Source organism: Neodothiora populina, assembly GCF_041146345.1.
Source record: "Neodothiora populina strain CPC 39397 chromosome Unknown canker_contig_15, whole genome shotgun sequence".
NCBI classification, from domain to species: domain Eukaryota; kingdom Fungi; phylum Ascomycota; class Dothideomycetes; order Dothideales; family Dothioraceae; genus Neodothiora; species Neodothiora populina.
In genome coordinates, this window is record NW_027191413.1 from 1,558,583 (window position 1) to 1,572,115 (window position 13,533).

The following is a 13,533-nucleotide window of genomic DNA, read 5'->3' on the forward strand; positions in this document are numbered from 1 at the left end:
GAATGCTGCATGAATCATATAGACTAGAGTTTAGATTCAATTTCACCTCCCCTCTGCTTGGTGTAGTTGGTTATCGCGTCCGACTGTAATTGAAGTCGTCTCTTGGTTAACCAGAGATTAAGCATAACGTTGTTATCGGAAGGTCCCTGGTTCGATTCCGGGAGCGGAGACTTTTTTGTGTCAGTTCACTGCCTGCTCGACCCAATACTGTGGAAGTCGAGTCTGCCTTTTTGTGCACAAATTAGGACTGTAGTTATATACTGATAAAAAATTGCGTTGCTATTTAGATGTTCGCAGTGTAGGCCATACTTGTACCATCCTTTTCCGTGGATAGGACGTATCATGAATGTAGAGTATGTACCTACCTAAGGTAGTTCAAGCAAATCGCCTTCGATATACGAGTTATACCATGGAGAAAGGTTGAAGGCACAGTGCATTGCGGCAGTCGCGACTCACTCAGCATATATGGTGCCTGCCATCTTGTAACCATGCACGAGGCTTGCTACTCCATTGATAGCATAGTCCTTGCTCCGATGTTATTGATTTTGTCCACCCATAGCTTACAGTACCACCGACGAGTATTCAGCTTATCTCAAGACGTTCGTTAGATCGCGTGGCTGGCCTGGCTCTTTTGTTTGAATAGTAAGGAATCATCCTTTTCTTGGAAGCAGAACATCACCCCCCTCGATCAGAGATCATGATCATGACCAGAGTCTCTTATCTTGGCCTCCTTGGCCTTGTCTTTCCCATCTCTCTGTCAACTGCTCAGACTACCCACATGCCCCCATGCATGGTAAGTTGGTCCTGAATATGTAGTTCTAAGTCAGACTCCATTATGAGTACACCACTGGAGCTGACTTGATACTCGACAAGTCTACATGCATAACCCCCTTCTCGGCGAACCACGAGCCTGATCTGTGTCTCAAGTCCTGGATAGACACCGTTTCGGCCTGTGTCAATCATGCCTGCAGTAACGACACCACTTCTCAAGTTGGAGCCACGGCTGCTTCCTTGCCAGTGGGTGGGAACATTAGTATGACCTTAGCGCCCAAACTTGAGTTTGCATGCATCCAATCTTACGTCCCTGGATATGGCGACGACCCGGCATCTCTTGCGCTCTTGGTCAGGAACGGAACATGTACAGAGTCTCCGTACGCTTTCCTGAGTTTTCTCCCGACTTATTCTGACGAATCGGTCATGAGTGCTTGTCGCTTGCACTTGTACAGCGTTAGTGGTTGCGTCGGCCAGGATACGTATGTGTCGATTGATGATTCAGGCCTGAGGAACGGCGTCTGTTCTTTCAAGGGTGGCAGAAGTGTACGGCTTGTGTGCGACGTCGACGTTGGCCAGGACAAGTCAGCTATAGACAGAGACAAATCCGATCGTGCAGGTGAGCTTATGTGCTCTGAATCCCAGCATTGTGAATCAAGCAGGCATATTGATTGATGGCCATGATAGACGCCTATGCCTATCTTGACTGGCTATGCGGCAGTAGTACAGACAATGGCGCAACTGGCAACACATCCACATCCGGTTCGGCGGCCACAGCACACGTCGACGCTGGAAATGCGACCCCATCGCTTGTCTTGTCGCCAACAGCAGAGTTAGTTGCGCCGATAGACTTGTCGATAGCGCGGAGAGCGGTTGCGCGTCATGGGGGCGCAGGATGGGCATTGGTCGCTGTGCTGTTCGCTAGAATCGTTTGGCAGTGATGGCAATGGTGATGGACAACAGAGGATTGTTGGTGCAGGTGAAACGTTGACCTCTTGCACAGCTAAGCTTGGGGAGGCGGGACTGTATGGCAGTTAACTGGGCTTGTATCATAGCGGATCAGAGTGGGTTGGGGCTTTCTGGACATCAAGCTTGTATTGGGCATGTCTATGTATGATGGTCAATGAGTTTCCTCAAAAGTGTTTCGATAGATTCAAAACTTCAATGGATGTGGAAATGATTGGTATTGAAATGGAGAAGAAGAATTGATCAAAGCGTCAATTGGCTCGGTCGACATAAGATTATACGTATGTGACGGGGCTCAACACACCACCAACGCCCCCGATGCGCAGAAGTTTGTCGCTCTGCGCCAATGCTATTTCGTCGAAAGTCTGCTGCTGGTGATACAGGAAAGGAGGTCCCCCGTGCGCCTGCTTGGTCTAGTTGTACTGGGCATAAGCGGCGGTACTGTTGAACTTGAGGCCGCCTCTGATGACCTTTTCCACAGCGCTCAAAAAGTCCTTCTCGCTGGCAACCTTTCTCCTCGCTCGGATGGCGAACATGCCGGCCTCGGTGGCGACACTCCTGAGCTCGGCACCGGTCGAGTTCGGGCACAGTCTACTGATGAGCTCCCATCGGATGTCGCGCTCGACACTCATACTCTTGGCATGGATACGGAGAATGTTTGCGCGGCCCTCCATGTCGGGCAGCGAGAACTCGATCTTTCTGTCGATACGTCCGGGACGCATGAGGGCGGGGTCGAGGGTCGAAGGTCGGTTGGTGGCGAACATGACCTTGATGTTTCCTCTTGCGTCAAAACCGTCGAGCTGGGTGATGAGCTCGAGCATGGTTCTCTGGACCTCGTTGTCTCCTCCGGCACCGTCGTCGAAACGAGCTCCACCGACGGCATCGATCTCGTCGAAGAAGATGATGCAAGCCTTCTTCGTCCTGGCCATCTCGAACAGCTCTCGCACCATGCGGGCACCCTCACCAACGTATTTTTGCACCAACTCTGATCCGATGACTCTGATGAATGTGGCGTCGGTTCTGTTGGCGACTGCTCGCGCGCAGAGCGTCTTACCGGTTCCTGGAGGGCCGTAGAGCAGAGCACCCTTGGGAGGGTCAATGCCGAGATTGACGAATCGTTCGGGTGACAGAAGGGGCATCTCGACAACTTCACGCAGCTTTTCGATCTGCTCCTTGCATCCACCGACATCGCCATAGGTGACATCTGGCTTGTCTTCGACAGTCATCATGGTGACGGAAGGATCGATCTTTGGCGGTAGAGGAAGCATGATTTGATACTTGTTGCGGTCGACACTGCAGATGTGAGGTTAGCACCGAGACCAGGACAAAAGCAGATGGGAGTTGTTGGTAATGGTAGACTGTACGCACCCGACTCTCATGCCCTCCTCGATATCAGTGGGCGATACACGCTCGCCCAGGTTCACGACGAACTTTGCGATCTGCTTGACGTTGATGACATATTTGCTCTTGTCGGAATCCTTCTCGTCGGGAATGATCTTTGTACATCTGGCGACTTGTAGGGGTTGTTCCTCTTGCATGCGTTGTCGGTCGGCGGCGATATCCCACAGATGCGGAGGCGCTAGACCGGTGTCGGATTCCTATAGATAGGACGAGTGTCAGAAAGCGCAAGAAGACGATAAGCCTCGACACCAGGGCGGAGTGTACCTTGACACCTGTTCATGATAAGTTAGCATGTATGTCCCTGAGCGCGCGGACTGGGCAACAAGTAAGCCGGGGACTTACCAATCTTCTCGTTCACACTAGTCTGCTTGTCTTTGATTTCTTTCTCGAGCTTCTTCAGCGCGGCGGCATAAGGAGCAGCGCCATATGTCTTCAACACTTGGATGTCCCTGTGAGGAGAATGGATGAATAAGCAAAGGGCCCAGTAGGTAGATGGTATGCTGCAGCAGTCAAAGTCGACGGTACTCACTCGTCAGAGAGAGGGGTGATCTTCTTCTCTTCTACCTCATCATCGGCGAATTTCTTCTGGTATTTCTCCCAGTTCGAGCCCGTTGCGCTGGGCATTGTGGATTATGTGGATTGTCGAAGGTAGAGCGGCGAATGGGACGGCGATGACCAGATGATGATAGCAGCGGATGGTGTTTCTCTCGTCCAGGCTGATACTGTATGGGACAGACAGATGATGCAAGAAGACTCGTGGTGGCTCAGGATGTTGATGATGGTATTATGTCGGAGTCGATGATGGAGTGGTGATGGAGAAGCGATGGACAAGACAACAATAGAGGATTAGTATCGCTGTTGCTGCTGCACTCACTGTACTGTACTGTAGAGAGTACCTTAGCGTAGAGCTACGCCGGGAGACGTCAGAGCGCAGTCGAATCATGGTTTGCTGTGTTTGTCTTGCGGCATGACTCAATCGCCGCCTGCCGTCTCAGGCTTGTTTAGAGAGAGTAGTTAAGAATTTCGGAGAAGAGGCAGGTGCAGCTTAGAGAGCGCATTTGGCAAGGGGATCACATATAATCATCCATCCATATCACAGATATTGTACTTGTTGTACAGCATAGAGTCCCTTACTTCCTTTGGTTCAAGAAGAGTCATCTTCTTACTTCGCATCTAATCCTCCAAGATGGCGCAAGTAGCGCCTCCTGCCAGCAACGCTGGGAACAATGCCTTCAAGGTAGTTATATATTTCCCACCAGCTTGCATCATCGTCTCGGTCACTAATGCCATGTACAGGACAAGGAGAAGCCCCAGGCTGTGCGAACAGCCAATATTGTGGCTGCTAGAGGTCTGTGACATTCAGCTGCATCTTTCATACCCACCGTGTTCGTGCTGACCATGACCTCTCTTAGCTGTCGCCGATGCCATTCGAACGGTAATTCACCACGCTGCCACCGCCAACATGATAATCTTCGTCGAGCATGCGCGCTAATACCGTGAAAACAGTCGCTGGGACCCAGGGGTATGGATAAGATGATCCAGACGGGCAAGGGAGAGACCATCATCACAAACGACGGAAACACCATGTTGAGAGACATGTCTGTCCTCCATCCTGCCGCCAAAATGCTTGTCGACCTCGCCAACGCCCAAGACATCGAAGCTGGAGACGGTACCACCTCAGTTGTTGTCATTGCTGGTAGCTTGTTGGGCGCTGCCGAGCGCCTTTTGGCCAAGGGTATCCACCCAACTGTCATCTCCGAGTCCTTCCAGCGCGCTGCAGAGAACGCCGTCGAGACTCTCCACTCAATATCAGTCCCCATCTCCCTCACCGACCGACAAACCCTCCTCAAGGCCGCTTCCACCTCGCTCTCCTCCAAGATCGTTTCTCAAGAACCCAAGCTGGCTCCCATGGCTGTCGATTCCGTCCTCAAGATCATTGACCCCAAGGTCGCAGACAACGTCGACTTGAAGAACATCAGAATGTTGAAGAAGGTCGGTGGTGTCATTGATGACAGCGAGATGGTCGATGGTCTCGTCCTCAGCCAGCAGGCAGTGAAGAGCGGTGGCGGTCCCACCAGGATCGAGAAGGCTAGAATCGCTCTGATCCAGTTCCAACTCAGCCCTCCCAAACCCGACATGGAGAACCAGATCGTCGTCAACGATTACAGACAGATGGACAAGATCCTAAAGGAGGAGCGCACCTACTTGCTGAACATGGTCAAGAAGATCAAGAAGGCCAAGTGCAATGTTCTCTTCATTCAGAAATCCATCTTGCGCGACGCCGTCAATGATCTTTCGCTCCACTTCCTCGCCAAGCTCGGTATCATGTGCGTCAAGGACATCGAGAGGGACGAGGTTGAATTCATCTGCAAGGTATGGCTATCATCTATCCACATCTACAAGGACACCGCTAATCATTTTCACTTCATAGAGCACCGGTTGCAAGCCCATCGCAGATGTCGACTCTTTCTCCGAGGACAAACTCGCCTCGGCAGATCTGGTCGAGGAGGTGTCCATCCTGGGCTCCCGCACCGTCAAGGTCACTGGCGTCAAGTCATTAACTCCCTCCAGCCCCAAGACCGTCAGCATCATCGTCAGAGGTGCCAACCCCATGATTCTGGACGAGGCCGAGCGAAGTATCCACGATGCACAGTGTGTGCTCCGCTGCTTGGTCAAGAAGAAGGCTCTTCTCCCCGGTGGAGGTTCTCCCGAGATGGCTGTCTCCACCAAGCTTTCTCGCGACGCCCTTACATCCTCATACCCCGATAGCATATGCTTCAAGGCCTTTGCCGAGGCACTTGAAATCATCCCCATCACTTTGGCAGAGAACGCTGGTCTCAACTCGATCAAGGTCGTGACCGAACTCCGATCACGGCACGCAACCGGCGAGACCAACGTCGGCGTCAGTATCAAGCGCGGAGGTGTTGGTATCATGGGTGGAGAGGCAGGCGAGAAGACTATCGGCGAGGGCGAAGGTGTCATGCAACCTCTTTTGGTCTCGACCAGCGCTATTGAGCTGGCCACCGAGACGGTCAGAATGATCCTCAGAATCGACGACATTGCCCTGAGCAGGTAAACGAATAGAGGAGAAAGGGAAGTGGTACCTGAAGGTGTACAAAAATAGATGTTAGTGAAATGACCAAAGCCTACCTACCCTCGAATTACCGAGACTGCCCTAGAAAGGGGACACCAAGTGCATTCAGACCGAGCATCTTGCGCTTTGCATAACATAAGGCGAGCACAACTTGCTGCCTACGTGACAGGGACAAGATGGCAGGGTGCAATGTCCAAAAGTCCGGATATTACGAGCTTACGCCGTATTATTCCCAGTGAGCTCACATACAAATTCTTGTGGCGCTCTATGAGCTTCACGGCCTAACGTTCTGGGGCAACGAGAAGAAGAGCTCGTATCTCGTCTCAAGATCCATGCATAAAACAGCGGCATACGTGCATCTCTTCTGACCTGCAGCCCTACCGGCTAGATACTCTTGATGGCATGTTGCTTGCAGGGAAGAAAAACAGTCGCCACCAGTGTCTGTTTCCAAGACAGTACACAACGCGGAATGCACTGTAGCCATGGAACTGGTTTATGCACTGTGCACACTCGGATTGTGCTGCCACGCCGACAGACTTATGCTTTTCCTTTGTTCCTGGCACTGAGGTTTTATCAGGTCGGGGTAAAAGGTATGGGGCAAGCTGGAGACAAGCCAGAAACGGCGGGCACCAACGGACACTCGCATGCCGAGAACTGTCTCCGCTCAGCTTTTGTGGGCAACCCCGGGACAAACGCTTTTTCGATGTGAGTATGACGTGTTTCTTCGTGATGAAGGCAATAATGCCCGGGCTGCAGTGGGATAATGCGGTATCTGGTCAACGGCCGTCGCCCTCGAAGTCACACACTGTCGTTTTCGCAAGATAATCAAATGTATGGTAGCAAGTCCTAGGTGAATACGGTAGATTCGCAAGTGGGAGGACATGCATAGACCAGCAGAGGTCGGTATTAAATGTTTCGCTGTCCGAGTCTGTCCAGAACACACCCTTGCACATGCGTTTTCTGTTTTCTTAGCTTGATGTACCATCTTTTATAAAGCTCGTCCGGATGCGGCATCCGCGGGGGTGTGGTGCACAGGCACGCTGCCCTGTGCCCTTTTGGCTCAGGCGAGCGAGGGTGTGTACTAGGTACTGTAAGGTCAGGTAAGCGCGAGGTGGGTAAGCACGGAGTGGAAACAGATGTACTGTAATTACTCGTTTCAGCGAGATTCATAGCGGTGAATAATAACCGTAAGGTACCTTGTTCTTGCTTGTGCTCTACCTTTACCAGTACCATAAGTGATCTCGAGGTTTCCTGCTCTTTCTTTATCAATCTATATTATTGGCGCCCTCGTTGCCATTGAGATGTTCTTTTGTCGACAGCCGAAGTAGCACAGATCCCAACCCCCTTTCCCTTTCTGCTCTCCTCTGCTCGCGTTCACATGATCTCGTGAAAACAGAGTCGGCGGTGTGAAGCGAATGTTCTGGCCTACAGTCCACAACGCTCCCGGATATCTGGATGCAAAGCGATAAGCACGACACGACAAAACTACTAGTAGTACTCGAACGTGCCCGCCCCTCCATCAGCATCGAGGATCCCGCGTCAGGTCTTGATCTTGATAGCCGATTTTCCTGATCTCAGGGTCTCCAATTGTGTCCATAGACAATTTACTGTTTCCACCGTTAGGTGTGGCATACTGGGTCCAAGAAAGAAGGAAGGGGGTTTACCTCGAGCTATCTTTAAACTTCGGACGCTTTCTGGCTTCAGTATACGGTGGTGACTCGCCTCATCAGCCTCTAACACACCACCTCACCACTTCTCTACCACCTTATACCACCAGATCGATCCACCACATCCTTCTCCGCTGCTATATCGTAAATCTCTGCAGTCGCACTCACTTCCAATTTCTGCCGACATCTCGCTGAGACACACTTCCCAAGCATACAATTCCAATTCCATCCGGACAACCGTCTTACGTCACAATTTCGCATTCGGTGTCTGCTTTTTGTTGCCCGTCGAGTCTTTCAGATATTGATCCATCTCGTCCGATCGATAGTGCGACAAGGACATTGACCGCGAAGACTTGAAGAATCCAAATTGTCTCTCCGGCTCGGCTCAAGTCGTCCGGCCCCTTTGCATGGTACATATGCTGCATCACTGCCTCGCACGAGCACACGACAACACAGAAGACTGAGCCCATGAATATCTAGTATTTTCACCCACCACCGTTGCACACATCACTGTGCCACCACACGACATGCCCTCAGAGGCCCCTGCCAGACGCTTTGACCCAATTCCCACCGAGACATCCTCCAGATCCAACCGAAGCCCTCCTGCCGACGACGCAAAGATGCCCCAGCCAGCGCCCAGGAAGTTCGCCGTTGAACCGGTAGAGACTTCAAAGAACAGCAACAGAGGTTCTACATCATCCTCAAGTCGAGCGCCGAGGAAGTTCTCTGCTCAGCCATTCGAGACGACAGCCGCCTGCAGTACTAAGGCTCCAGGCTCCTCTAAGAACACCAAATCCAGGCTCAACCCCAAGCCTTTCGAAACATCCACATCCAGCAATAGGAAAACCCTTACCACCGAAGCATCGCCTTCATCAGACTCTGCTCTTGCGGAAAAGCCTGCACGGCGGAGGTTTACACCTGAATTGATTGCCACTTCCCAACGCTCGCGCAAGCCAGTGGAAGCGGCTCCTACTTTTTCAGACGAGCACAAGACCGATTTCACACCCAATATAGTCAGGCCCTCGTACAACAACTCTGGCCAGCAGGTTGCTCCAATCGCTGTGCCTCCGAAAGCTCATGACATGGCCAGTCGCATATTGCGACCATTCGAGCGTCGCAACGAGCGAACGCTTTCGCAAGGTAGTGGCCGCAGCCACAGCTTCCGTATGCCTGACCTGGAAACGATTGAGAGCTCGGAGAGTGAGGAGCGTAGCAATCCACCGAGTATTTCCTCGAGTCCCTCCCAAGATGGCTCACCCTTGACCACTTCGGACAGCGCCATGTCTGAGATGTATAAACACGCTACTAGGATCCGTGAGAGCGTCGATGAGAGTGTTGCCAACTACATGCTCATGATCGAAGCCAAAAGGGCGGAAGAGAAACTCCGAGAGCAGGCGCTGGCCGCCTTTCCCAACTCAGATTTTCACGAACCGGTTGCGCATTACGTTGCAGATGTGGAATCCGACAGCGACTCGATGGAGATTGACGATCGGCCCGCCACCTGGGACGGACACGATGAGGACGATTACATTCCCGCACGACGCACTTCAACTCATGGCAATTGGGAGTTGCAGGAAATGCGTGCTCATCACGAGCGACGCGAGCAAGAGCGCAATGCGGCGAGCACGACGGCGAGAAGGACCTCTACAACAACAAAGTCGCCTTGGTGGACCCCTGGCGTTGAGGACTATGTCGTGGCAAGTCAGAATGATCCCGAAATGAGGAAAATGCGCGACCAAGCGCGTCCCCCGATGCTCGGTGCTGACATCCGCTTCCCTCGATCTGCTTCGCCCGAACCCGCTCGTTTTGATGTCACCCAGGGATCACAAAGGCTCCGACATCAGATGTGTTACCTTAGCGAACAGTCTGACTCGCAAAATGATGCGGACGGTTTGTGGGGTGCGCAACTACACAAAACATCCACCAGAGGGAGTGCCCAAGCCTCGACCCATTCTCAGGGACAGGGACTGTGGGGAGGATTCTGTGTTGACGAACACAAAGACCAGCCCAATGGGCTAAATCCACACATGCAACAGCTCCAGACAGGGCTGATGACACCGGCTGTCGAGTCAGGCAATCCCTTTGAGCGTATGCACCATCCCAGCGATATCCAAGCACCGGTACCGGTACCTCCAAGCATTGTGCTACCTTTAAGCCCTTCGGAAAGCGACTCGATCAACATTGACAGCGTGCTGAAGACGGAGAAGGACCTCGATGATCTCATGGCAAGCGACTATCCAGACACGTTCGTCACGCAAGTATATAATTACCTCTCCCTCGGCTATCCTACACTCGCTCGTCCTTTCGACGAAGAGCTTGCAAAAATTAGCGGTGTTCCCATATCGGAGCTACGCCACGATGATGACATTGCGAAGAGCATGCCTAAGGGGTACATTCGATTGGGCGATGACTTTGAAGGACGAGGGGATGGGATTGATCAAGAACTACAATCGGGCGGATGTGCGCGTTGGAAAGCACTGAAGCTATATATCCGGGAGTGGGCGAGACAGGAGAAAAACATGGTCAGAAAGGAGAGCATTGGTGACAACTGGGGTACTGGTGCAAGGCGAGGCAGTTGGGCATTCTAGACCATTCCGTTCGTTCCTACCAGGAAGATCAGCCATTTCGGAGGCCAAACAGCATACTTCGAGAGAGAGAGGCCGTTGTTGGATATGTGTGCGGTAGGGAGAGAAGAGAATAGGGAATGCGACGAGGGCGTTTTCATACCAAAAAAACATCCTCATGGTCGTTAGAGATCATCAGAGCATTGATCAACAACAGGGTATTTATCATGGCGGAGAAATACTGTGTGAGGAGAGGGAGAAAAGAGGGAAGAGGGAAGTTGAGATTATCATCATCACGAGTACGACAGCTCTCTTTTGTTAATTACTCTTCATGGGACTCGGAGTTAACATAGGCGTACACACATTCACGCGAGACATGGGGGAAGGGATGGGTTGTGCAAAAGAGAGAAAACCCACCGTTGTCTTTTGCTTTATTTGTTATCAAGTCCATCTATCTTTTGCACCCTTTTTCTCTTTACATGTCATTCTTGGAGGGAGAATGTGGTCCCCTTTTTTTTCTTTTTCGAGAACAAATTCCTTAGATGACGAATCGATATCACAACTACACCAAACCTAGTAGATGCAGTCCTCTGCACGTCTCGCATCTCCCTGACGAATCACGGCTGATCGATCTTTTGCGAGGGGTGTATCTGTCATTTTGTAACACTTGTCTGACGAACGAAAAGGTGAGAGTAGGATATCCATCGTGGTGTGAGATTCGTATATGCTTCTGTGCTTCTACCCTTCCCCCCTGGACGCTCACTATAGAGTCTACCTGTGCGTTTCCCTTCTGCGTCTCGATATGCTATCTTTGTGCACTTTCATTCCTTATCTTGCCCCCCACCCTCGGATATCTCAACTGTGGCTTGGTTCGGATGCGATTCTTTCACTCGCGGCACGAGATCTACTGCTGTCTATCTTGTCGCGTAACCGATACAAGCCAGTAGATGGGAGTGCTACAGGTCAAGTTTCAACCGAGACAAGGGGGTCATAAGCAGGACAGCATGTTCGTCTCTGCGCAGAGGACGATATGGATCGCCTCCTTTCGGGGCTCACCATTTAGACTTCGGTGTAATCTGGACCTGCGAACGGTCTGCCGAGTGGTTGACTGTAATCGCAGCGGTCACGGTGGAAGTGACAGCGCGGGTGTGCGCATGGTCCTCTTCGGCATGGGTTCTTGAGCTTCCTTCTGCTCTTTGCCCCCGGGAGAGCGCCTCACTTGTTGTGGATGAGGAAGTTCCTGAAAGAGTCCCATTTATCGGCATTCTCATATCTAGGTTTGGTTGTCAGCGGACTGAAGTTGTTGATGACGAGGGAAGAGAAGATGAATAACTCACATGTAAACCATGCTGCTCTTCATGCTCGGCTGCAGCATGTCGGGATACCACCTGAACATCCACATGACGCCGGCCCAACTGAGACTGGCAAACACAGGCCACGACCCCTTCCTGATACTCTCTCTCGCCTCGACCGACAAGCCAAGCGCATCCCCCAAGAACCCCGACCCGCCTCTGCCACCGTACTTGGCACCCACAAGGGTATTGTCTCCCGGCGGCTGGAACGCCAGCTGAGCGACGCCGAGTATCACTCTCGCAAAGACATAGATGACGATCTGCTGGCTGACACTACTCTTGTATCTCCCAAAGACATAGTACCCGCCCAGCAGGCCGGCGAGGAAAGAGTCTGCTCCTCGTTCTCTTCCTTGGGCCGTCGATAGCGCCAACATGGTGCCTTTGTAGATTAGAGCGAACATTGCCAGATTTCGCGCGTGCAGTCTGGTGGCTTTGAAGATCAGGCGGAATTTCTCTTGCAGCGTGCCCGATCGGAAGAGAAAGATCATGACGAGGGCATGGGGAAAGCGGACTTTGGTGCCGTAGACCAAGCCATTGCGGACGGCTTTGACAAGTGTCAAGGGAGCATGGTATTTGGGGTCGAGAATCATCCTCTCCAGCGCTGCCTGTAATCCTGAGACGTCCATGTTTGTATAGCCGATCTGGATTTGCCTGGCAGAAGAATATAGTATTCTATACTTTTTGAAATATCAAAGTTGAGGGGAGGTTATCGACGCAGAAACGATGGACAAGAATGGAAACCAACAAAGAAGCAGCTCTTGACTTTCTCCCACGAATTGTTTGTTTCCACTGTGTAAGAAACAGTCTCGAACAGAGCAGGCCAGGAGGTTAAAGAAGACGTTCTGGTATCTGCATCTGCGAATACAAATATGCATGTGATGCTTACCACCTGCACCCGCAAGGTGTAGTGCAACGACTATTGTGCCTCGGCTCCGGTAATTAAGTTTACTATGTAACCTTAACTCCTCTCTTTTCCCCAGGCCTCGGGAAGGGAACAACGCTGCACCTGCTTGCCTTACCGATGCCGTGGGATGCAACAACGTCATTTGCAGTGTGAAGGAACATGTGCACAGACCTAAGCTTTGAGTTTCTGCTTACCACCCCTCGAGCTCGAGTTCAACTGCATCTCGTCTACCTTACACATACATTGCTCCATTTTGTAGACCATTATACTCTGTGGTGCTGGTACGAAGCCAGCTCCGGATTGCGTATCATTAAAAATCAATCTGTACCTATACTGACAACATGTACAAGAAGGTAGTACGCGTTACAATCCAAACTAAAGCAGACCAAGTCAGCCTCCTAACACCATGCGAATTCCAAATCATAAATCGCTTCATCATTGTAACCAAGGGTACCCAGCTGTGAAAGGTACCTGCTCGGAGTAGTCGCTAAATCATCGTTACCCAAAAGTACCCAGATGTGAAAGGTACCAGCTCGGAATCGTCGCCAAATAATCGTATAACCTCATGATGGTTCATAGCTTCGTGAACGCCGATGAAATTCATCGGTAGGAAAACCCTCAAACGTCCCTGTCCCCTTGACCACATCTGCCGCTCATACAGCTGCCACTCATATAGCTACCACTCATGTAGTTACCGCTCATATAGCTACCACGGCGTTCGTCCATGGGACTGCAGCCCGAAGGTGTATAGCTACCCTCGCTAGTGGTCATCATCTCTGGCCAGTCACCCATGTGCTCGAACATGCCAGGATGT

At 51.6% G+C, this 13,533-nt stretch overlaps 5 protein-coding genes across 5 annotated transcripts; 2 read left to right on the top strand and 3 right to left on the bottom strand.

Moving 5' to 3' along the window:
* Window positions 1-2,150: 2,150 nt before the first annotated feature.
* AAFC00_002874 (uncharacterized protein) lies at window positions 2,151-3,275 on the bottom strand (the record flags this gene model as incomplete). Its single annotated transcript, XM_069348485.1, has 2 exons — window positions 2,151-3,030; window positions 3,106-3,275. The coding sequence occupies 2 exons, from the start codon at window positions 3,273-3,275 to the stop codon at window positions 2,151-2,153; spliced, it is 1,050 nt and encodes a 349-aa protein (XP_069198759.1).
* Window positions 3,276-3,316: 41 nt separating this feature from the next.
* Window positions 3,317-3,762, bottom strand: AAFC00_002875 (uncharacterized protein; the record flags this gene model as incomplete). The annotated part of the gene is made up of 3 exons (XM_069348486.1): window positions 3,317-3,335; window positions 3,477-3,587; window positions 3,668-3,762. The coding sequence occupies 3 exons, from the start codon at window positions 3,760-3,762 to the stop codon at window positions 3,317-3,319; spliced, it is 225 nt and encodes a 74-aa protein (XP_069198760.1).
* A 562-nt stretch (window positions 3,763-4,324) lies between these two features.
* On the top strand, window positions 4,325-6,214 carry AAFC00_002876 (uncharacterized protein; the record flags this gene model as incomplete). The annotated part of the gene is made up of 5 exons (XM_069342259.1): window positions 4,325-4,375; window positions 4,435-4,486; window positions 4,551-4,573; window positions 4,645-5,511; window positions 5,570-6,214. The coding sequence occupies 5 exons, from the start codon at window positions 4,325-4,327 to the stop codon at window positions 6,212-6,214; spliced, it is 1,638 nt and encodes a 545-aa protein (XP_069198761.1).
* A 2,212-nt stretch (window positions 6,215-8,426) lies between these two features.
* Window positions 8,427-10,487, top strand: AAFC00_002877 (uncharacterized protein; the record flags this gene model as incomplete). The annotated part of the gene is made up of 1 exon (XM_069342260.1): window positions 8,427-10,487. One exon carries the CDS (start codon window positions 8,427-8,429, stop codon window positions 10,485-10,487), a length of 2,061 nt encoding a protein of 686 aa, XP_069198762.1.
* A 1,191-nt stretch (window positions 10,488-11,678) lies between these two features.
* Window positions 11,679-12,441, bottom strand: AAFC00_002878 (uncharacterized protein; the record flags this gene model as incomplete). The annotated part of the gene is made up of 2 exons (XM_069342261.1): window positions 11,679-11,736; window positions 11,801-12,441. 2 exons carry the CDS (start codon window positions 12,439-12,441, stop codon window positions 11,679-11,681), a joined length of 699 nt encoding a protein of 232 aa, XP_069198763.1.
* Window positions 12,442-13,533: the final 1,092 nt, after the last annotated feature.